This window comes from Neomonachus schauinslandi, chromosome 12 (assembly GCF_002201575.2).
Source record: "Neomonachus schauinslandi chromosome 12, ASM220157v2, whole genome shotgun sequence".
Classification (NCBI taxonomy): Eukaryota; Metazoa; Chordata; class Mammalia; order Carnivora; family Phocidae; genus Neomonachus; species Neomonachus schauinslandi.
The window spans coordinates 57,877,491-57,903,107 of record NC_058414.1 but is presented as its reverse complement, the minus strand read 5'-3'; the positions used below and the strand labels follow the sequence as shown (position 1 = coordinate 57,903,107).

The window sequence follows — 25,617 nt, the reverse complement described above, 5'->3', positions numbered from 1 at the left end:
AGGTTAATGTCTTAATTTTAGCCTTTAATCTTTTGGGTTAGGAATGCTACATATGATTAATCACCTAATTAATTTTTTTGAATGTTTTGTATTTCATGATAATAAATATACGTTTCTTACTTTAGAAAATGCTTAATTAGCAAGGTGCTTTATTCAGGTGTTTTCTTCACACTTCCCCAAGCTGCTTACCAGATATATCACAAATCAGAGTAGTGTTTCATATCACAGCTTTTGATAAAAGAAATTAAAAGAGCCAAAGTGCTTGAGGTATTTTTTAAAACACAGTAATGGATTCACATTTCCTCTTAATTACCATATCAAGATGCCGTTGTTTATTGAATTGCCCTTGTCTCAGATGTTAAACTATCTTGACCTATTAAGTTGTCATGTTGTAATTGAGATAAAAGAGGAATTTGCTTTGCATCAGTGCTAATTGGTTTATCAATATCCTGTACCATTTACATTTTAAAATTGAATGTCTGTAAGATGGTAAGGCGTATCTGTACAAAGCCTTAATAAAACTGGTAGTATACAGAAAGCTGTTCAGAGTGGTATGTCTGTATTATAGCCAGTTTTAGGCTATGGGTCACTTACTCATAAATGAAAAACTTGTTACCAGTAACTTGTTTTCATGTCCATCCTCTAGACTAATTTCATGGAAGAGAAAGGTGTAAATTTCTGGAACCAAAATTGCATACAAAATTAATTGGTGTTGACAATAGGATTAGAGCATTAGTATGCATATGCATCTTTAGAATTTTATCTTCATTCTTCTGGGCACAAATGAAATATCTAATAAAAAAGCAAAAGCGTAGATAACCTAGGCTATACTCTACTAGAATTTCCCTCTTTATCTTTGCCAGTTTATTTTATATCCTGCTTCATACTCTGAGCATTACTGGATCAGGGTATTCCTTAGGCATAGTGATGTATCCTGTGGTCTTCCTCAGATAATTTTCCTAGTAAAACTCTTATTAGATGATCACTTGCTATTCTAAAATGAAATTTTTGTATGGTTAGTGCTTATAGAAGTCTAACTCCAAACACCAGCTAATAAAGAATAGTATGAAAGTCACTTGAGGGGCGCCTGGGTGGCTCAGTCGTTGGGCATCTGCCTTCGGCTCAGGTCACGATCCCAGTATCCTGGGATCGAGCCCCGCATCGGGCTCCCTGCTCGGCGGGAGGCCTGCTTCTCCCTCTCCCACTCCCCCTGCTTGTGTTCCCTCTCTTGCTGTGTCTCTCTGTGTCAAATAAATAAAATCTTTAAAAAAAAAAAAAAGAAAGTCACTTGAATCAAATGAATTGAATAAAATGTATACAATGAAATATATACATTGGCTACTAGAGTGAGTTTGTTATCAAAGAGAAGAGGAAAAGTGATAAAATTCCAAATAGAAATGTTAAAAGCAAAAGCAACAGATTTTCCTTTATTATTGGCCTTAATCCTAAATTATGATAAAAACAGTGTTTAGAGAGATGAACCTTTAAATGTTTAATTTTTCCGAAACTGTACATACATTAGTTACCTCTCTCTATATATAATATATATTTTATATATACTTGTATCAGTATATATTTACATATATCACATATAAAGAATGGATACAAATTAGGAACTCCCTAGTTTTACTTAACTGTTATAATAATTTGTAAGTTCCTGGTGCTTCAGATTATACGAATGAATTGCTTATTTTCATAACATTAGGATTTTATCAGTTTATCTTATAAAGATTCTCAGTGGTTTAAAGTCCTAAAAATGATTGCTTCTGGTATTGTCTTTTCTCCATGGTTTACAGACATGGTTTAAAATGACAGGATTGTTCTCTAATAGAGTATAGAGAGTGGCCACGATTTATTGAGCTTTGCAAGGTGAAAGAGAAAATTGGCATCAGCAAGCATAAATTCCCAAGTAGTAAATTCCCACAAAGTAGTACAGCATCAAAGTGGCTCAGCCACATTTATATTCTGTTCACTCTGAAGCGAAATTTTTTTAGAGCATTAATGTCAACATTTACAAATTGAGTCACCTATTCCTATGAAGTGATCATTTCTGATTAATTTCATCCTCATAAGTCAGTATTTTTTCTAGAACACTTTCCCATTTTTTAAAAAAATAGAAGAATAAAATCTTAGAGTTTAAAACTCTTATTGACCCTATGATCTTTTACAGTGACTCTTTATGGATGTTAGTGAAATTTTAAAATGCTATAAAAAAAAGTAAAGCATAAAAAATATGTGTATACAACATATTTTGAGAATCTTTTTGCTTTTTTTTTATTATTATGTTATGTTAATCACCATACATTACATCATTAGTTTTTGATGTAGTGTTCCATGATTCATTGTTTGTGTATAACACCCAGTGCTCCATGCAGAATGTGCCCTCCTTAATACCCATCACCAGGCTAACCCATCCCCCCACATCGCTCCCCTTTAAAACCCTCAGTTTGTTTCTCAGAGTCCATAGTCTCTCATGGTTCATCTCCCCCCTTTCATTCTTCCCCTCCTGCTATCTTCTTTTTTTTTTAACATATAATGTATTATTTGTTTCAGAGGTACAGGTCTGTGATTCATCAGTCTTAGACAATTCACAGTGCTCACCATAGCACATACCCTCCCCAGTGTCTATCACCCAGGACCTTTCTACCTTCCAATTGGGTTCTAGTTGGGACTTAGAGCATAGTTTTATGGCACTGAAGGTACCCTGCTTGCATTAGAGAAGTTTTGTCCTGTGCATCACAAAGGAACAATGTTGACAATAGAAGTTTTGCTATTACGTTTTTATTTTTGCCCCCCTGGGAATTGACTTTTTTGTTTTTCTTTTTTTCAATATTGGTGGCGTAACAGGTCATTTGCATTACCAACCAGGGCACAGGCCCCTCTAGCAACAACCATGTTGTCTTCCACCTTAAAAGAAACTTAAAACAGTTGAACTTCTGGAAGGCTGTTCAAGATGAGAACTTTTCCACAAGCATAATTTTAGTTTCTTGGCTACTGCCCTTAGGACGGTGTTGCGTTTTCATTTAGGTGATGAAGCCTCTTAGTTGTATACCCTAATACCTATACAATAGATAACAAGTGGCAAAAGGTTTATAATAAAAGTTTGACCAATTTTTTTTTTTTTAAGATTTTATTTATTTGACAGAGAAAGATAGCGAGAGCAGGAGCACAAGCAGGGGGAGTGGGAGAGGGAGAAGCAGGCCTCCTGCTGAGCAGGGAGCCCGATGTGGGACTCGATCCCAGGACCCTGGGATCATGACCTGAGCCGAAGGCAGACGCTTAACGACTGAGCCACCCAGGCGCCCCGAACAAATTTCTTAATAAACTGATAAAACACCATAGTATTGGCTTATTGACTGTTAAGTTCACTACCCACATGACCCAGTGAGACTCAGGATGGTGGGATTTTGGGTGTCTGTCAATGCCTGCATCCCAGCTCTGCCACAGACTTAAGCTCTTCTCATCTATAAAATGACAGAAATAATAGCATCTATCTACAGGATTGTTGCTAAGATTAAATGAATTAATCCATGTAGATCTTTTAAAACAGTTCCTGGCACATTGTAAGTGCTCAACATGGTAGTTATCTATGTGATTGATGGTGGTGGTGGTTAGTATTTGAATTGAGTTGTACCTTTAAAGCAGTTTCTTCATAGCATTTCCCACCAGCTGGCATGTCTATTCATGTGCTTGTTTATTGCCTGTCCCCCCAACTAGAAGGCATGCTCCATGGAAGGGGTTGGCTTTATCTGCTCATTGCTGTATCTTAAGAACATACCTAGCACATAGTAGGTACTCAAGGAAGATTTGTCACATGGATAAAAGGGGGAGAGAGAGGGAAGGAAGGCACTTCTCCTGCCTCAGGTAAAAGTTACCTGTGTGTATGTGTCTTAACTGGCCCATTCCTAGAAGGTGGGCACAGCCTCTTCTTGGCTTCTTTACTGTGTCTCCTTGGCTCCAAGCACAGCGCCTGCACATGGCAGATCTGTGTAAACAATGATGAGTAAGTGAATGATTGATTAAAACTGACATAGTCTTAAGTGTTTCATTTCCAGATCTGTTTCTGTGATACAAACATATCAGTTTAGTGACATAATTTGCTTTGTTCTTACATAAAACCAGACAGTATAGATACTTCTAGAGAATATAAAGTGAACAAACTTTTTTGGTCCTTTTAAAAGCCTTGGTTACAGTGAAGGCAAACATCTGGATTCTCTTTAATTTTTTTTTTTTTACAGTGTATGCATCATTTTTACTTCTCTCAAAAGTTCATTTAGAATTCTTATGATTTAAAGGTGAGTAGATTTGACACAGTGACGTTTATTTGAGTTGCATTATATATGCGGTCAGAGCAATGAATTCATTCTCTGTTTATATCAGAGAACATTCCAGCAATTGTAAAGCCACATGCATGCACGCGCACACTCTCGAACCACATCCAGTGGCAAGTTATTATGGGGACTGACAGACTGTCATCCTTTTGATGGCTTGAGCTGTATATCTCCTCAACAGCAATGGGGCTCTTATGCAGAAAGTATTATATGTTCCCAGCCAATTTACAGGGAAACAGCAATAACATTTTATCATGGTTGAGAGCCCAGTAGCTGCTTCCTATTAAACTTGCCCTTTCAGATACCTGTCTTGGATTAATTTGTTGATTTCAAATGGAAACTCAGTCTTCTCCAGTGAAGCATGACGTTCTAGGATAGACTCTCTGAATGACAATTACTGTGTATTCTAGCTGGTTTCAGACCATTACAAGCCTTAGGCACAGTGGAAGACAGAGGACTTCAGTAACTGATTTTAATATTATGTCTAATTTTAACTGTCAGTTATATATGTGCCAGTGAAAGAATCCTCAGAAAGATGAAATGCAAAACACTTCTAACTTGCTCTTTTTAATGATACACTTTGCTGTAGGGTGGGGAGTCGGGGGAGGAAAAGCGGAGAGGGAGTAGCCGTCTCCTAAAGGGGAATCAGCACAGTGGGGAAGCATCAGATTTGCAAGTGAGCACGTAGCAACTGCCACCTGGCTTTTTTGCGTGCCCCTCGGGATGCTTCTAAATAGTAATATGTTCACCAAACAGGGTTCCATAAATCAGTGCCAGTATTTTTCCTTGAACACTCAAGAAAAATGAAATGTAGGGTTTTACAAAGGATAATAAGCTTTGTTCACCATTTTGGTGAGTCCTAGAGACAGAGCATGAATTGCTTTAGCGGTAAAGACTGTTGTGAGGTTCTGTTGAGTATAACCAGGTAGATTATGAAGAGAGGAGCATCTCTGCTGCTTAAAATGTGATGAACCATTTTAAAAGAAAACCTAAATTCAGAAGCGCCTAAATTATATTTCAAGTGGAAGGGAAGAACCATGTTTTGGGGTCTTAAAAATGTTCCCTACTCATGGAACACATTAGACATAGATATTCTTGAACAGTTGTGCTTAGAGAATGTATTACAGTTATAGCAGATTAATTGATTGTTAATATCTTTGGGATTTTACTTTTCAGATTATTCCCTAAGCACATTGGCTTTATCTTTTCCCAAGTCATCTGCTATAACAGCATACTGATACCCTCACTTTATTTAAAAGGGGAAAGAAAGCAGCAATAGCAAACTACACCAATAACAAACTTGGATTTTTATAAAGGAATGAATGAACTGTTGACTTTCTTTCTGGCAATCTACCATTGAACGGAATGTATAGCAGCTGATTTAGAGTGAATCTTCTCTGTTATAATCCTTAAGAAAACCCCTGTAATAACATGGCCCACCATATGAATTCACATATGTGGCATGCCATATATATTCCTTGAACCATGGCTACTTCTTGAAAGCCTGATTATATAACAGTTATATTATGTGGTAAATCCGTACATATCCTGGCTGTTAGCCCCAGCCCCCTGCTCTAGCATTGAAAGAATGTTGTACTGCTCATGATACTCACATTGGGAAATAAACAGACATAGGTTTCAAATGCAGGAAGTAAACAACTTAGGCATGCCAAAATGCACAATCTGTTTCACATTTTCATGTGTCTCTTTTCAGTCTCTTTTTTTTCTTTTAATTCTGGAAGAGATTGGTTCTAAGAAAAAGAAAGCTTTTATGACAGTTGTTTTATAATGGCTCTTTGTATGGAAGAAACCAATAAATTGCTGGGTAGAAAGTTTTATTTGAAACTTGATTCAGTGATACTTAGCAAAACTCTGCTTCTCAAACTGCATTAAGATACTCAGAATCAAAGTATTACAGCATTTTGATTTTCTTTTTTTTCTGGGTCCACATTGAACAGCCGTTGATGCCATCAGTTAGTGATAGAACAAATGATGTTTCCGCTTGGGCAAGCTTTGTTTTATCAGGATCAGTAACCTTATCAGCAGTTGACCCAGAACTATAATGCATGTCTCTGAATAGATAGCATATGTCACAGCTCTGTGCAGACTTGCTTCATAAGCAAGATCGTCTAATGAAGATTTAATAAATAAGGAAAAGTTTGCAGCAAGAAATGTCTTCTTTTATAATGATAACTTCTCTTAAGCTTGTTTTACTGCTCATGGCTCATCTCTTGCATTCATTCTCATGAAAGCTAAAAGAGTAAACATACATATAAATGCATCCACACGGTCTCCCATGATGCATAGTTTATCTGTCAGTATTTCTTTCTGAAATATATCATTTTGTGAGTGAAGAAGGTAGAATTTCGATTATCATATTGGTTTAGGTTCTTATGTGACACATAAATGCAATAATATCCAAAAGACTAGAAAACCCATGTGTGTGATAAACCCACAAGACTTCAGCAATTGTGTGGTGTTTGTGAAAAATAGGATAGTGCAGAAGGTTTTCTCTCAGTGCAGAACTTTCTGGGTCTGAAATGTTTAATCACTAGCTTTTAATACCCTATAATCTAAGATTGGGTTCTTTGCTTTCATCAATCTGCTTTGATTTTTGAAGACATATAATAAATGGAGAAAGAAGATGGAGCATCCTCATATGTAAGTAAGTCACGCATGACTTGTACATTTTGACATTTAACACTTCTTTTCTTTGACCTTTGACAGGTTAGGGCTTGACCCCAAACTATTGGCTAAAATCCTAAATATGAGCTCAGGACGGTGTTGGTCAAGTGACAGTTACAATCCCGTACCTGGAGTGATGGATGGCGTTCCGTCAGCTAATAACTATCAGGGTGGATTTGGAGCAACACTCATGGCTAAGGTATGGTAAATGCAGAGACGACCCAAGAGAGAGGGAAAAAGTGCTTAATGGTCTAATCCCTCACCCCCTTTTAACAAAGCGTATGCCTATCCTAGAAGGCAGGATTACTAAAATTCACTCACTCTCTAGAAATGAGTTAAAACTTAGCTTCGATAAAAACCCTTATCTTGTTCATTTCAGAAGAGAAGAATAGGCTGGGAGTTTTATTTTGTAGGTTTTTGGGTTTATTTGTTATATGAGATGGCAAAATTTTGTTCATCAGAAATTTTTGTTAGTTTACCAAGTCCTTAGAATGGAAGCAGTAAGAATTTTCTGATAATACGTTGACATTGGATACACCCATCACAAAAGAAGAGAGGATCTTTCTCATGATACTAGATTTCTAAATACATCTTCCTGCTTTAAGAACATGTGTGTATTTATGTGTAAAGTCATTTGAAAAGCAAATTGTTGACCTCCTTCTATTTGTGATCTCAACTTTAGAAAATACTTTTTAGGGGGATAGACTTCCAGATTTCTGTGTAGAGCTATTTCCCCCCCCCCCCCGCCCCCATAATTAACTCCCCCCCCCCATTACAAAAGTAATAAAGCCTAAACCTGGACACCGTATTCAGCTTACTTTCCTTTATTCTCCATGGCATTCTGCCCATTCTGTTTCTTAATATGCCTTGAATTCATGCAGTCCCCTCCTCTGCCACAACCAGTACCTTGGCTGAGCCTCCTTTAGATTATACCACGTCAGCCCTTTACTGGTCTCCTTGCTTTTCATAGTCCTCTTCGGTTCATTTTCTACATCATGGGAAAGAGCAGGCTCCCTGAGATGTAAAAACCCGAGTGTGCCTTTTCTCCTACTAAGTCTCTCTCATGGTTTCCAATCATTTGTAGATGAAAGTCTGTCTCTACAAGTTGTCTTATGAAGCCCTCAATGATTTAGCCTTTGCTTGTCCCACCAGCTCGTTTCTGCCCTCGCAGCCCCTCTCTTTGCTTCAGTCATACTGAACTCTGCCCCTCATTGTCTCTCACTTGCAAACCTCCAGGCTGGCTGTTCCCTTGCTTGCACCCCATTTGTCCTTGCCCCCTCCATCCCAGCTTCTGGCACACTTCCTGGCGTATCGTCAGCGCGCTTTAAATATTTATTGGATAAAGCAGTGTTTGAACTGTTTCTTATTTTGCAATTTGATTTCTCCTCATGTTTCATTTAAGAAAATACTTATTTTTATGCCAGTCTGTATCCTGTATTTAGATTTGCATGTCCTCCACACAGGCTTTTGTAATTGTGCTGTGTGGCTGTTGTTAGAAACAGGAAGTAGCTCCTTAAGTGTATTGTTTTCATTGAAGCTGCGGGTGATTTATTAGAGCACATGGAAGGATGGAAGAATCACATTTATGCTCAGTTTCCATTCTGTCTCCATATGAAGTGGGTTGTGAGCCGCTAGCTTATTCGGTTCCTGTAACACCGCTGATGGTCGGAGCAGAGGAAGCAGCTAACAAGTAGAGTGTAGTAAGAGGTAGGAGGCTTCTCGTCAAAGGGGTCAGATGAATTTGTCTGGCCTCCTGGTCCTCTGCCGTGCTGGCTTTGTCTGGGGACTCCGCCCTCGCTGTCCTCCCCGGTGTGGTACACCTGGCTTTCGCCGTCTGCTGCAGTCGCTCTGCTCAGGAAGAATCTGCCACGGTTAAGGTCTTCCCTTTGAAACGATTTTCTTGATAATAAACGATAGCATTTTCAACTAACAGCATGAGACAGTGCGGGAGTAACACATATGGAAATTACTGGTCTCCTTTAATCTCATTTCCTCTGTGAAATGCAGTTGTGATTTCCCTTATAAAGAGGAAGATTTATTAATTTTGCTTGGAATGAGAGTACTTAGAAAGGAACTTAAAAAAAAAAATCTTTCATCATTTTGGATTGCTGTTAACAAAAACACGCCATAGCTAATTAGATTCATATAGAGAAATTGATGGAGGTTAAAGAAATCCCTATCAATGCTGCATTGATTAAAGCAGTCAGACCTGCTTGGGCACATCAAGGCTTTACTTCCTAGGAGATGTTTTGCTCAACTGCCATTAAATGTATTGTGGGAGGGGATATGTTAGTGTGTTGTTGAAGTAGAGGCTTGTACATTTATTTCTAGGTCTCAGCATCATAAAATTCTATCATGTTATGTGTATATAATCAGAACATAGTCAGTATGAAAACTAGATCATTCTTTTGCACTCTCCAACCTAGATGTCGGTCTGTGATGGCCACTAGAGAACAACATACGGAAAATCACGACTCTTGGTCCTCTCCCAGTGTACCCATTTCCCTGTAAAACATAACTTGGTCCTCCATTAACTTGTTGAAACTTTATTACTGTTTTATATTTTTTCCTGAACTACCTACTTAGCTCATGACTTCATTAATATTTTATTTGACTAGTGAAGTGGAAAATCTGTTTATTTTAAATTACATATCATAAGCTTCAAAGGATGCCTTCTTCTTCTAACATTTCAAGATAGACAAGCCTCTCAGACTTTGAGAGACTAATCACTTTTCTCTTTTTAGAATGTGCATCCTTTTAAGGTAACAGGCGCCAAAGCTATTTTACTGTCCATGTTTTTGGTTTTGTTAGGTTTTATCTGGGGGGTATGTACTTGCCTGTTGAAAAACTCTAGACTTTTCTTCTCGATAGTATTGTGTTCTCTTCAGTGTGTTACGTTTAACTCCGAGTTCTTCTGTTCCAGTTAACTAGGTTAGAAGTGGAATGCAGTTTATGTAGATTTTCTCTATGTCTTTTGAAAATTAACTCATCTTACAGATATGCTGCAAAACGATGTCAACAAGAGAGGGTTGTCTGGGTATAAGCGGTAGTGAAGCTGTATGTTTGTTAACTGTGTGGGTAACAATTAAACTCCCTTTTTAGTTTTAGGAAGCTATAGAAGACTTTAAGATTAAGCAGTTTTTTCAAATCTGTTGTCTACCCGTGAAAATTTTACAAGTAAGCACAAAATCCTGTTTGCACCTCTACCATCATACATATTCCAGAGACTTATTATTTTTTCTTTGAATAATTTTTTCCTTTGAGTGGAGTGTATCAATAACTGCTCCATTATCAAAGATTTCCTCAGAGAGTAAAAATATTTCTCATCTTGCTTCTTCTTTTCCCCTTTCATTGTTTGCTGACTTTTCCATTGGTGGGAGAAGTGAGGATGGTAATGGTAAGAAGATCTAGTTGGTTTTGCCACTAGTTTGCAGCTCTTATAAAATCACAAATAAAATGAAATATTATTCCAATTATCCAAGCCTTCATTGTCTTCCATCAACCTCAGATAGTTCAGGTTTGGACAAGATTCCATTTTTATGGTAGTGGATATTCATTAGCTACCGATTAACTATAAAAGATTTATAATGTTAACTTTTGTCTACTTTTTTTTTTTTAATATTTTATTTATTTATTTGACAGAGAGAGAGAGAGCACAAGCAGGGGAAGTGGCAGGCAGAGGGAGAAGCAGGCTTCCCGCCGAGCACGGAGCCCGATGCGGGGCTCGATCCCAGGATGCTGAGATCATGACCTGAGCCGAAGGCAGCCGCTCAACTGACTGAGCCACCCAGGCGCCCCACTTTTGTCTACTTTTAAACAGCCATAAGTTTTCTGAAACCCTCAGAATGAAGCATTAGCTTGCTGAGATGTTAACTGTCACGAAGGCAGATGTCCCATTGCACTTAAAATCCAGACTCCTTACCAAACGCATTAAAGCTGCCGTGTTTTACCTGTGTCCATCCTGGACTCATTTCCCTCTCCAGCCCCTGGCTCACATTCAGCCTCATTGCCCTGCTTGCTATTTCTTGAATACCCAAGCCATGTCCCCCCACACGGACTTTACCTTGCTGTTCCATCTACCTGAAACTCTCTTCCCCCTACTCTCCAAAGAACTCACTACTCCCTAACACTCCGTTTGTAGATCAGGTGTCTGCACCTCAGAGAGGTCTTCCCTAAACATTTCGTCTACCAGGACTCCCTTCCTTCCACCCGACCCTTGCTGTTCCGCCACTTCCCAATCCCTTGCCCTGCTTTATTTTTCTTCATAGTGCTTGTCATTGTCTGAAGTTTTAGTATTTGTTCTGTTGTCCATCTTCCCCAAGCTTGATGAGAACAGTGACTGGGTCTTATCATGCCTGTGTCGCCAGCCCTTGGAACAGTGCCCAGCACACAGCAGTTGCTAAATATTTGTTGAATAAGATACTGAATGGATATTCAGTCACAATGGGGTTTGTCTTAGGCTTACAGGCTTCTGCAGATTTGAAAAAGCATTTCCCTATATGATCTCATCTGTGTAGTGACCCCTGTCCAAAGTCAAAACAAAACAAACAGGTCTGGTGGAGGAGTGGAGAGGATACTCAGAAATTACGGTTTCTGTCTGGAGCAGTTTTGCGGCCATATGAAAGTACTTATAAAAATATATATATAGGATGCCTGGGTGGCTCAGTTGGTTAAGCCTCTGCCTTCGGCTCAGGTCATGATCTCAGGGTCCTGGGATCAAGTCCCGCATCGGGCTCCCTGCTCAGGAGGGAGCCTGCTTCTCCCTCTGCCTGCCGCTGCCCCCTGCTTGTGCTCTCTCTCTCTCTCTCTCTCTGATAAATAAATAAATAAAATCTTTAAAAATAAATAAATAAATAAAAAATAAAAAAATATATATAACTTACCACAGTATTCGTAAGCATCTTATTTTTTCAGACCTCGTTTCTCCTTCTTTGAAACCAAAGCTGTCGGAGCCACAGTTCCAAAGAGCCTTAACTACCAGTCTCAATGTGTTTCCTTCTGCCCTTGTTTGATTCAGGATCTGGGGTTAGCACAAGACTCTGCCACCAGCACAAAGAGCCCGATCCTTCTGGGCAGTCAAGCCCATCAAATCTACAGGATGATGTGTGCAAAGGGTTACTCAAAGAAAGACTTCTCATCCGTCTTCCAGTTTCTACGAGAGGAGGAGAGCTTCTGAGTTTGCCCTTGGCCATGGACGCTGTTGGACACCAAACTCTATCTTGGAGCCTCCTTATGGCTCACTCCACAAGTAAATGGGTTTAATCAAAGGTCACCTGTCTGCTTTGGATTATCTAGGTCCCAGTGAACCCTAGGATTTTCCACCCATTTTTAACTGCTTATTCTTTTTATCTATTTAGCAAACATGTGTTATCTGAATTTATTTTCCTGAAAGCCACTGATGGTCTCTGCTAACTAGCTGATTAACCTTTTTCAAAAGTTTGATCCCTGAGCATCTTCAACTACATCATTGCATACTTCAATCAGGATATTATTTACTCCATTTCACAGATAAAACCAAATATTTTTTAAACAGGATGGAACCAAGCTAAAAGAAAAGAAAAGAAATTGATGTGGGGAAAGGAGGTAGAAAAAGGGGAAGTATAGTGAATGACTACCTGTGTCCCTCGGGAAGTTTGTCCTGTTAACCAAGTGGTGGTATTCTTGCAGTATTGAGGTCACGGATTTTCCAGGGAGTTGATAAAGCTAGAGAACTCCTTGCTGCATGTTTTATAATTTGGACTCTGTTACATTACCTTAGTGTGTCCTTGTTACAATTCCCAATACTCAGCAAACTTGTTCTTTATATTTTTGCTTCCTTGTACATTCTTACTACATATTTTTTGACTTCAAAAGAATGACATCTTTAGAACTGTTTCAGAGCCAATGATGGTATTTGCTTTAGATAATTATTACATTATTCTAAATATAACTGTATTATTTTGAATTCAAATAAATTTCTATGCTGATAATACTTTCTTGGAGTTTTTGTGTCTTCCCAGCCATTTGGTGAACAACTAAATGATCTGACAAACTAGTGTTACAGGCTGATGGGGAAAGGGTAGGAAGAAAAGGAAGGGAGGGGAGGTCAAAAGGAACAGAGCCTCAACTGGGCAGTGGCAAGCCAGCATCCTGCTGGGCTCTGTTTGAATCCTTAATGGGTATTCATTTGAATGTTTTCTAGTTTGTGGGTGCATGAGAATTCAGGCTGCATTAAATGGAATGTCCCCCAGTGTTGAGTGCAGTTGCCACTTGCCCTACCACAGCCCCTAGGAATATTCTTGTTGATAGACCTAGATACCAAATTTGGCAGAAGTACTACGATTTTCATGGTCATAAAAAATTCCAGGCACTATTATAAGTGCTGGGGCTATGTTGATGAACAGAACAAAGTCTTGCCTTGTAGACCCTAAGTTCTGGTGTCTCGTGTGTGTGTGAGGGGATGTGACAGACAAGAAATAAATGTTTAATGAATATGTCAGGTAATAATAAGGAAAGAAGGCAGGATAAGGGGGATGGATGGGAAGTGCCCAGTGTGTTTTGTTAGGGTGGTAAGATGGCATTTGAACAGAGATAACATGGAAGTGAGGGAACAAGCCATGCAGGTATCTGAGGAAAGAATATTCTAGGAACAGGGAACAGAAAGCACAAAGGCACAGACAGAGGTGGGATGATGTTAGATATGAGGAATAACAAGGAGGCTCTAAGTGAAGTCACGAGATGAGAGCCAGAACTTGGAGGGCCTTGTAGGCTATGTTAGGATATTGCTTTTATTCTTTTTTATTTTTATTTTTATTTTTTTGAGAGAGGGAGAGACACAGAGAGTGATATGGGGAGGGGCAGAGGGAGAGAGAGAAATTTTAGCAGACTTTGCACTCAGCACAGAGCCCGATGCAGGGCTCTATCTCAAGACCCTGAAATCACGACCTGAGCCAAAACCCAAGAGTCAGACACTCAACCAGCCAAGCCACCCAGGCGCTCCTTGGCTTTTATTCTGAACAAAATCACATTGTGTCAGTTAGCCAAAGCAAAAGCTAACTGCTACATTGCCACCCCAAAACTTAGTGGCTTCAAATAACAAATGTCTGTTATTTTTCAAGATTCTGTAGGTTGGCTATATTCTACAATGGGCCAACTCCTCTGGAGCTGGAGGGTCTAGTTTGGCCTCACTCAGCTGGGACAGCTAGAATGGTTGGGGCTTCTCTCCACATGGTCCAGGAGGTTAATCTGAATTTCTTCACATGGTGGCTGAAAGGCTGTCAACAGCAACATAGGACAAGCCCCAGTGAACAGACATTTTGCAGGGTTCTGCTTGTTTCGTGGCTAGACTGTCCCATTGGCCGAGGCAAGTCACATAGCCAAGCCCAGAGTCCACATAGAAGTGGACGACATAAGAGTATGGACACAAAGAAAGGCATTAGGGTGGCCAGTTTGCAAAGATCCTTTCACGCCAACCCACTGAGCATTTCATTTGGAGGATTGATGTGGTCTGACCTACTCTTCAAAGGATTGCTCTGGGTGCTGTGTGGAGGGGGTGGTGGAGGCCAAGGGTGGAAGCAAGGAGACCGGGTAGGAGGGAGTTGTAATAATCCGGATGAGAAGCTGTAGGGGCTGGGGCCACAATGTTAATGATGGAAGAGGCAAGAAATGGTCAGATTTGAATATAAAAGATCCACGAACTGATGGATAGGATGAGAGAAAAGGGGAGAAGTCCAAGGAAGAATCCAAGGTTCGTGGGCAAAGTGAAGGAAAAGAGTTACCATTTACTGTGGGGAAGATATGGGGGTTTTAGGAGAAAAATAACTGTGTTCGAGGTGCCTAGGAGCCACATAAGTGGGGAAAAGCAAAGGTCCAAGACCATGCCCTGTGCCACTCTCACTTTCAGTGGTTGAGCCAGCAAGTGAGACTAAGGAGGAGTGACAGTGGATGGGAAAACAACAGGAGTCGTGACCTGGCAGCCAAATGAGGACAGTGTCTTAAGGAGGAATGGTTATTTGTGTCAAAAGCTACTGACGAGTAATGAATGTTAAGAGCTGAGAATTAATGATTTGGATTTGGCATAGTCATTGGTGGCTCTGCAGGTGTGCTGGGGTGTGTTGGAAATGACACTGAGCATGAGGGAAAGGGAAGAGAAATTGGAAGCAAAGAGTAGGGACAACACTCAAGAAGTTTTACTGTTAGAGGAAACAGACAAATGGGGTAGATACTGGCAGGGATATGGGGTCAAGGGAAATTTTATTGATATTTTTAAGATTGGAGATACTATGGGGTTATGCTGATGGAAGTGGGATGATCCAGTAAAGGGAAAGAAGTAGTGCATGAAAGAGAGGACACCTGCCAAGCAATATCTTGCAGTGGAGAGGGAAGGGGACAGGCAGGGCCGGATCTCTGAAAACAAAAAACCAGCACACACAGATCATGTGTCGGACCTGTAAGCATCTTACGTGAAGGGTATTAGAGCTAGAAAGGACTTTACCAGCCTCTCAGCCCTCCTCTGACCGTTACTTTTCTCATCTGTAAAGTTGTCATAAACAATGGAGCTGTATATTCAGTGCTTGCTTGGAAACTTGAAACAAAAAAATATGAGCGAAGGACAATCCCAAGTGTTGGCAAGTATGTGGAGAGAAGCAAAACCCTCACACGTTCCTGCCAGGAATATAAAGCGGTGCAGCCACTTTGGAAAATAGTTTGGCAGTTCCTTGAAAAATTAAACATAGAGTTACCACAGGACCCAGCAATGTCACTCCTAGATATATACTCAAGAAAAATGAAAATATATGTCTGCATGGAAACTTGTACACGAAATGTTCATAACAACATTAGTCATAAGAGCCAAAAAGTGGAGGCAATCCAAATGTCCCCCACTGATGACTGCATAAACAAACTGGCAAATCCATGCAATGGAAGAATGGGAATAAAGAGGAATGAAGTACTACCACGTGATACAACATGGGTGAGCCTTGAAAACACGATGCCATGTGGAAGAAGCCAGACACAAAAGGCCACATGTTACACGATTCTGTATGGAATGTCGGAAATCGGCAAATCCACAGACACAAAGTAGATGAGTGGTTTCCAGGGATTAATGGGGAGGGGGAAATAGGGAGTGACTGCTCTTCGGTATGGAGTTACTTTTTAGGGTGATGAAAATGTTCTGGAATTAGATAGTGATGGTTGCATGACTTCATGAATGTATTAAAAACCACTGAATCGTATACTTTTAAATGGTGAACTTTATGATGTGTGAATTATATCCCTATGAAAAAGAAAAACTAAGGAAAAATATCATGAGTTACAATCTTTCTCTCTTCATAAGTGGTTCTCAACTGGGGCAGTTTTGCCCTGAGGGGACATATGGCAATGTCTGGGCATATTTGTGGCTGTCACACAGGGGGGATGGGAGTGCTCCTGGCATTCAGTGGGTATATGTCAGGGATGCTGCTAAACATCCTAGTGCACTGGACAGGCCCCACAACAAGAATTTTCCTGCCCCAAATGTCCCTAATGCAGAGTTTTGAGAAACCCTGATCAGGTGTAGGTTCCACAGGTACCTCAAACTTGGTATATCAAAACCTGATATACCCCATCGTCCCACCCAGCAGACCTGCTTCTCTGACTGGTCCCGGTCCCATCCAGGTTCCCAGGAGCCATCCGTGACTCCCCCCTCCCTCTACGCACTCTGCATTGTGAGGTCTAAAGCCCTAGAGCCTGCTTCAGGGCCTCATCGCTCCTGGCCTGGGGTGCTTCAGCGTCTTTGGAATTGCTCTTCTTTTTTCCTAACAGCTTTCCTGAGGTATAATACATATACAGTAAAACTTGCTCATTTTAAATGTAAAATTCAATGACTTTTAGTAAGTTTTCAGAGTTGTACAGTCATTACCACGATCCAATTTTAGAACATTTCCATCACCGCGCGCCCCCCCCAAATCCCTTGTGCCCGTTCACTTTCATTGACTGTGCTCACCCCCCCCACCCTCTCTCCAGAGGCACCCACTAATCTTTCTGTCTCAGAAGATTCACAGCTGCTTCTTGGCCACCACTTTGGTTCTTCAGTTCGTCCTTCATGCCCCTGCAGGAGATAATCTTTCTAAGACTGACATCCAGGCCCGTCATTCCCCTACATGATATCCTTTAGGCTGGGCTGCGGTCTGAGCTCTGCAGCGTGGTGTTCATGGCCCTTCATGTCCCGGCTCCTATTGTACTTCACCAGCATTATTGCCCTCGGCTTTGTCTGTGGTATAACCCTGGGTGCCAAAGGTTGTGAACCACGGCACTTGCCGTTTTTCAAGGATGCCACATTTGTCACACCTCAGTCCCTTTGCACCTGAAATGCCCTTCTCCACTCCTAGTCGGCCAGCTCAGGCGCCATAGCTCCTAAAAGGCCTTCCTCAGCCACGGCAGGCCGCGTCACTTCCCCTCTGTTTCCGTAGATAGCTCTTTGATGATACCTCTTGTATCAGAGGTCTTATCCTATTACATCATATGTGCTGGCTTGCCCGGCTGTCTTCCACACCAGTCGCTGAGCTCTTTGAGGGCACAGAAAGTGTCATGTTCAGCTCTGAGTCCTGCGTCGAGTTCAGCACCTTGCATCTGAGTTAGAGCTCAGTGAATGTGTGAACGTGTGAATGACCGAGTCAGTGGAAGCTGTGACATTGCATTTGTGTCCGGTGAACTAATCGCGCAAACTTCTTTCTTAAAGAGTCTTCCTTAGCAGATCAGGTTTATTTTACTCTGTTATCAATGATGCAGTTTGTTACACACGGTTGCCCAAGAAGTCTTGCAGAATGTGAAACTTTGATAAATTTTTCTTAGTTGAAAGAAACTTCTGGGGAAAAATACGCATTTTTGGTAGCAAGATTTTGTCTCTTTGTTTATGTACTTTATGTTTTTTAAAAAAAGATTTATTTATTTGATAGAGCAAGTGAGTGTGGGTGGGGGGCAGGGCAGAAGGACGGGGAGAGAGAGAATCCCAAGCAGACTCCCCACTGAGCACAGAGCCCAACGTGGGGCTGATCCCACAACCCTGAGATCATGACCTGAGCTGAAATCAAGAGCCAGGTGCCCAACTGACTGAGCCACCCAGATGCCCAACCAACTGAGCTACCCAGGCACCCCTGTTTATGTACTTTAAACGTCAGCTTGCATGCACACATTCCCCTTTTTGAAGCACGGTGGTTCCAAACGTAATCTCTGTAACATGCTACACAGACCTTGAGGCATAAGGTGAATTTCATAAGAACACAGGTTTGACTTATTAAAGGGATTCTGTGACTAGTTAGCTGTTTGGGAGAATCTTTTGCTCTCCTGTCGATCTGACATCAGGATAGGGAAGCATATGCTCAGCCCCAGCTAAGTCCAGCGCTAAGTGAACTCCAAAGGGACTGGGCCTACTCCTTGGTCATTTTTCTCAGGGCATGAATTTTGATCTTGACTTATCTTCCAGGCAATCAGAAATGTGTGTGATCTGTCTACTTCTCGTGGGGAGGGGGAGAACAGCAGATCTGAGCGGAGAATGGGACAGCGTTATCCACGTGCATGAATTCCACTCAGGCTACTGTCAGGAGCCTGCTGTTCGGGGAAAACAGCACAAGTTACTACTGGCCTCAGCTGCATTAACTGCACCCTCGAGCATTCTCAAATGGCCAGCCAGTGGGGAGGCACCTGCCCGGGGAGAGGGTTTGGGGGGGTGTTGGTTAGCCATCTTTCTGTTCAATTGAAGAGGAAGCTTTAGAACATCAGAGGGATTTGTAATGTTCCGTGCAAGGTGTCAGACCCATAAACTAGCATGTCCATCGCACCAGTTTGCACGTGGAATCGCCTCTCGTTGGTGGCAGAGAGATTGAAGATGACCTTTTACTATTTATTGTATTCATCATTTCATAATTCAAGAATACCTAAAAGGGATGAAGACTTCTTCATTCAAACTAGAATTCGCCTCTTTGAGAACGTGAATAGGAAATTACAGTGAACCAGAAGCACACTGCAGGAGTGCTTTCGAGTGTCTTGGTTACCAGAACTGTCCCCAGTGAGGAGACAGGAGACCCGTGCCCCAGGTCAACACTAACCTGTGCAATATCGTATGGATAGTTTACTTCTTTTGAAAACGAGAGCAGTGCACTGATCTCCAAAGTTTGTTTTAGCTCTAAAATTCTGCTTCCTTTTAGTTAAGGGCTTGAGAAAATGTGAGGCATGTGCTTCTGACAGTTTTTGGACTCTCTCTGGTCAGGTATTATTTATTGCTTATATAGCCATCTCATTTATTAGGGTTTTTTTTATAGCCGGGAATAGATTCAGAGATCAATACATTTTTATTAATGATGGTCCGTCATGCCTGGTAAAGAGATGGCAAGAGAGCTCATCTAGAATGAGCCACTTGAATAAACCTGACACACAAGCTTAACTACGAGCTGCATTTTGGCAGGCCTCTCTGTAAAATAATGACATTGGCAGAGGGAAAGACGATGGAAACCTTCCTCACAGCCAGACTCATAAAATCAAAGGGCGGGTTTGGGGTGTGCTTCCCAGCCCTGGCTGTATATGCAAATCCCATGACTTTTTGAGTGCAGCATTTTATCTTCAAAAGGACAAAATTTGGCATTTGCTGTAGTCATTAAAAATGATAAATGCCTAAAATGCTTTAGAGTTGGGATTATTGTAGGTTAGAACAAATATTTCCTCAGTACCCAACAGTATCTTAGAGTTGAAAACTTCTCACTGATGTTGTCAAACCAGAAAGTAAAAAAAACCCTTCATTATTGTCCCTTTAAATCATATGCAATTGGGCATAATTGTTGCCAGTACTCCTTGTAAAAATGAATGGTCTGGAAGTGACTTACTTTTGGAAGTGAATTACTCCTCCCGACACCATTAAGAGATAGCCTTGTGCCCCCGAAAGAGTTAATCCACCTCCAGATGGAGCTTTTCAGCCCCTCTGAGCAGAGCGGTCAGATGATATCAAGTTCACTATTCTTTTACATTTGTTTTGGGCCTGTTGAACTTAATTTTCATTCCATTTATGGGTAGAATTTGAAACATCTTATGATAATTTTAGATGATTGGAGGCCTTTCCCAGAAATGTCACCTTAGACCTCCAATCTCAGAGACTCGAAGAGCAAACGTCGCTTTAATCCCTGTCTCTCCTCCTCTTAATGACCTTAACCCTGACCCCAGGTCTGCTCTCTGTAAGTGCCAAACATGATTCATTCTCCTTGCTTGATTTAGTTTTGTCCCTTTAATGAGCCAAGGTGACCAGGGAGACCTGATAACTTATTTGTGCTAATGTAAGTATGCTCTACTAGTTAACTCCTAACTCATTTATTTGGCTTTTCCTTTTGCCTAGAATTGACCCTTTGTCTCAGAGATGCAAGGTCCATGTTTTAGACAAAGGAGATTCGAACAGTGAACGTTAACACGCGAGTCAGGAGACAGACACTGCACTGGAAAGAAAGATACAGCAAACTGTTGGAGAATGAGAGAGAGACAGAATATCAGATTCTGTGCCTCAGCTACCACGTTACAGATCCAATATACATGTTCACTGAGAACAGTATTTTATTATGCAGTTACTGCCTCACGCCCTCCTGCTCAGAACTCCCCTTTGGAGCTCGAGGCCTCCTAGCGTCTGCCAGTCACACATTTCTCTGCTGGTGTCTTTGCAATCTGAATGTCCTATTTCTTCAATTTCTGATACTGTTTGTGTGTGCAGGAATGGGTTTTTCACTTAGTGTTTCATACATGTTCTCTGATTTCTTTCTTCCCCAATGTGGCAGTGGCAGAACTGGGCCATCAAGGACACGTACAAGGTGACAAGCAGGAGGAGACTTTTTAAAAGAGATTTACGATGGGTTTAGTTTCCCTGTTGTTGAGCTTACCACTTTCAGCCCAATTCATTTTGGATCAGTATGTATCTGACCATGGGGTGCTGATAAATGTGTTTTTATCATTGTGAATTTATGCTTGCTTCAATGTCAAAAAGAAAAAAAAACTATTAAAACGTGGTATGACTTTGAGCGGTGGCTCGATCCCTGATGATGGCCTTTCCTGGCCATCTCATTTAATTTCTGGCTGGTCCAACATTAAAAGCTGCCCCTTCCGAGGTTGGGTGTTCCCTGCATTGCACTGTACTCAAAGCAGTTCAGCCTGGCTCCTTCTGCAGGTCAGCGACACCCTCAAGTTTATATACCTGTGTCACCACAAATCTTAAAAGATGCAATTTTCTGGGCAGCTCCATCCTCCTCAGATGAATAGGAGGGCGGGAGTGAAGGCCGGGGCTCTCCTCTCCAGGTTAGGACCAGGAAGGGCTGGCGCCTCTGTCCTCCCTCACCCAGGCCCCCGGGAGGCCGCTGGCTGAGGGCTCCAAGACGAGGGTCTAGCACATGCTGCAATGTCAGTTTTTTTAAAACAATCTGCTTATTCTTTTCTGAAAATACCTCACTGTGCTTCTCCCGGAATGGTACTGTTGGCATCCCTTGTCCGCGGTCCAGCTTTGCATACTTGCTCTCTTCGGAAGAAACAAAACTTCAAAGAAAATTCTCCTAGCAGTCAAAGAATGATCTAATCTCCAGCTCTTTAGAGCTGGGGAATCTTTTCTTATGTTAGCCTGTTATGCCAGATGGTTTCCTCTTCTAAAAAAAATAAAAAACCCTAAATGAATTCTGCTTGGTCAGGTATTGTCATCTTTGTAGAGAATTTTCTTTGCCTGATGTCCTATCTGATGGGCCATTCTATGTATTATATGCTACATAATCTCCGTGAATGGATACTGTGCTCCATAAAACTGCCATACTGTTTTCAGAAACTAGTAATTCACAAAATAAACCTGAGACAGTGCTGTTAATAAACACAAATTGCAAACAAGAAGGTAGTAAGTGGAAATAATGCACTCATTTAGGAGTAATAAACCCTTTGATCTTAACTTTGAAGGAAAGAGTCTATGTTTAAACTACCCATTCAGGGACAGCCAGATGCCCATAAAGAACAGTGCTTTGCTTTGATAGAAAATCACTGAGGCCTGTCTAGCAGGTCTGGTTTGTAAACAGATTAGTTAAGGGCTCATCAGGACTGATTTGCATAGGATTCAGCAAGCCCCAGTCACTTTTTCAACCTTAATGAGCAATGCCATTTCCAGGTTGGAAATGACACCATTTTTTTTTTTTCCTAGCTAGAAATCTTAGGTAATTACTTTGTGGGAAAGGGAAAGAATATTCACATAAAGTGAATCCTTGCTGTCCTCAGCTAATGGGAAAATGATGACCTGAGACTTGTTTTGCTTGCTCTAAATGGTGAAGGATATAATGAAGGAAATAGGTTATGAGTTTAAGATTAGGTTACAGAAAGGTTTTCTTCCCTTTCTCTATTATTTGAGAGATAAAGGAGGATTAATCCAAATTATAATAGAAGAGGTAACATGCAGCTGAAGGCTGGGACCACAAATATTTATCTATCTACAGATGTTTATGGAGGACCTCCTTAAGAGCCAGGCTGTGTTCTCTGGGCTGGGCCTCCCTAGGTGCTCAAGGCAGAGGAAGGCCCTGCCCTCACAGAGCCTACCTTCCAGAGCCATTGTGGAGAAATGGGAGCAGTAGAGGAAAGGAAATGGGCCAGTATAAGCCCATGTTCTGAAATTTTTACTAATTAGCAGCCGTTTGCTTGAGAGGTGGCAAGATCAGTATCCCCAGAGAGAAAAAAATCCCCTCTGATCAATAGAATTCCAGTTTTATTTTTGATTTTCAGAAGAGTCAGTCATCGCTTTGATGTCAGTGATCAGGAATATCTCCTCTTTTTAAATTTTGGAGTGAAGAAAATATCAAAGCCTTTGCTTACTCTGCTAACTTGATAGGTAACAAGAGGAGCAGCTCAGTAGAGATGAAGGGTAACTTTGAAAAGAAGGACTTTTGAAATAAAATGAGCTGATACAGGAAGTTTTCAACTTGGATCTCTCAGAAGTGCAGTGATTTGATGGTGGACGATGGCTTGTTTCTTTGTCTGGCTTGCAGCTGCATTGTTCTGCTTGTAAGAGATGTTTTTAAGCATTGTAAACATTGGTGACACTAAGTTGCTCAGTTGGGAACTTGGGTTTAAATAACAACCTTCAGCCTTTGTGTCTTGCCTCGTCAAGGCCAAGGACCTCAGCCCTGCACTGCTTCCTAGAAGCGAGATCCAATCAGCACGCTCCTTAGGAAAGCTGAGTCACGTGAATCCTGTATCTCTCAAGGGAACGCGGGTGAAGGCTTGGAGGGCCTTGCTGGTCCCCTTCCTAGCATGCGCATTCCACTGTTTCCTAATGGGGAGATCTCCCTCTGGCTTGTCATTTTCTACATGTCTTGTAGCTTCCATATGGGAATATACCTGATGACCTCTTCCAGGCAGGTGCGCTCGCCTGGAGAAGCCGTCTAGGTGGGCACTGACAAGAAGGCTCCAATCTGCCTTTCAGGGGTCCTCTTGACACATGGCGGCACCTGCGTCTTTGATGCACAACAGTGGGAATCCGGGCTGTTCTCCTTCCTCCTCTGTCTGCAGACATCTCTCTCCAGTTCACTCCTGCCAGCTCAGGTTGGCATGAGGCCGATCAGCAAGACCACTGCCTGAGCAGATGCCCAAATGCGAGCTCCGTGCAGGCCAGACCATTGTTTTGCCACTGATAACGTCCAAACACCTAGTACGTGCCTGGCACATCGTAGGGACTCACTAAACACTGCATTTGTTGGGAAAATGAATGAATAAATGAATGAATGAATGAATGAATGAGATACCAGTTTTCTCTTAGACGCATCCCTGATTTTTACTAGTAATGCTTGACACTCCCGCTGCTGTGGCTCACCGGGAACAGAGCCAAAGCCAAAGTTCCCAGGGGCTCTGCCTCCCGGGGCTCCAGGGCAGGAGGGATTGGAGGGAGTGGGTCTGGTTGTGGTGAGGCAGGCTTGCCCGTTCTGAGGCAGCCTGGGCGGGGCTGTAGGCATGGTGTCCAGCCCCAGTATTTGGAAGTTTTCTTGAGTTAGAAGCAAAGAACACTTAACCCCTGTTGTTATGGGCCCCAAGGCCAATTCCAGGGCATCAGGAAAAGTCCCTCTAGACGGCCAGTCTCACCTGTGAAGCTACTAGCAGAGCTCTGACCTGTAGCAGATACTCGGTGAACGCCCTCCTCTCAGGGTGGCTGTGGCCGAATACTGGCTGGGAAGATCCGCGCCCGGAGTCACGACGTGTCGCCCTGAAATGCCGCTTCTACCAACCAAGCTTAGAGAACCCAGGAACCCCTCGTAATAGGAAGCCCAAAGCTTTGCTTGCTCTTGGTTTCCTGAGTTTTTATATATGAGTGAGATAGGTTTTAAAACCCTCCTTTAGGGGCACCTGGGTGGCTCAGTCATTAAGCGTCTGCCTTCGCCTCAGGTCACGATCCCAGGGTCCTGGGATCGAGTCCCCCATCCCCAGGAGGGATCCCAGAGCAGGGAGCCCGCTTCTCCCTCTCCCTCTGCCTCTGCCCCTTCCCCCTGCTTGTGCTCTCTCTCTCTGACAAATAAATAAATAAAATCTTAAAAAAAATAAACCCTCCTTTATTTTACAGGCTTGCAATCAAACCTTTGAAAATAATGATGAAAGCCACCCTTCTTCCCCCCACTCACCTGCTGCATCTTTTAACATGGCAGTGCCGAGGCGGTAGTGTCGGGCCGTGAAGGGGTCAGACCTGAGTGGGAATCCCGGATTTGCCATTTCCTGGTGTGTGGCCTCGGGCAACCGCCAGCCCCTCTCTGCCTGCCTTCTCACCTCAGGACGGGGATGATAACAGTACGTACCTCACCGCAGAGTGGAGAGGCTTCGAAAGGACAGTCTGTGTGCAGTGCATGGTGCATTGTTGGCCACAGACTAAACTCCTTGACCCAGCATTTCATTCCTGGGAAGGTATCGTAGAAAAATAATAAAGCATCTATTTATAACTAAACACATAGAGATATATTTACAAGTGTACTCATTCGTCTTTGCTTTAGAGTAGTAACAAGTGATTCGGTTCCTTTTCGGTGCCTTGGTCTCCTTATCAGGCTCTTTCCAGGTCTTGGCCAGGCCCAGAGTCAGCTGGTAAGAGGGTTTGGCTTTGGAGATGGAAGAAAGGTAGGAAGAGCTACGCAAACTCTCGCAGCCCCAGAATGTCCCCTATGTCTCTTAAGTTGTCAATGGAGGCACCACAGGGCCAGTGAAAATGATCTATCCATCCTTGCTTCTAGCCACCAGTAGCCCTCCTGGTTGTTAGGAAGGGAATACAAATGGTTGTTTACAGGCAGCCAAACCTGATGCTAGCATGATAGAGCCCTAGGAGGTAGAGAGAGCATCCGTGCGCCCCAGGAGAAGACTGGGGTCGGGAGTGTGGGAGGAGAGGTGATGGACGACTACCATTGCCTGGCTAGCATCTGAGGGGACAAGGGAAGCCGGAGGGCTTTGGAATACAATAGACCTGTGTTTGCATACCAGCCTTGCCAAAGGGTAGCAAACTATTTCATGAAGTTTCGTTTTCTTACCTTTAAAATGGAAAAGCATTCCAGACAGCTATTGCAAGAATTAAATGAGATGAGAGAGTGTACGTGAAGCATCGAACCCATGGCAGATAATAAAAGTG

At 42.0% G+C, this 25,617-nt stretch overlaps 1 protein-coding gene across 2 annotated transcripts in view; it reads left to right on the top strand.

Annotated features, from left to right (window-relative positions):
- Positions 1 to 12,987, top strand: part of HIBADH (3-hydroxyisobutyrate dehydrogenase) — a 106,008-nt gene extending 93,021 nt beyond the window's left edge. For both annotated transcript variants that reach the window (XM_021689507.1, XM_044919890.1), the window contains 2 exons: positions 7,059 to 7,215; positions 12,034 to 12,987. In XM_021689507.1, the coding sequence (XP_021545182.1) occupies positions 7,059 to 7,215; positions 12,034 to 12,192 (316 nt within the window). In that variant the 3' untranslated portion in view covers positions 12,193 to 12,987. The remainder of the gene's footprint in view (positions 1 to 7,058; positions 7,216 to 12,033) is intronic.
- Positions 12,988 to 25,617: the final 12,630 nt, after the last annotated feature.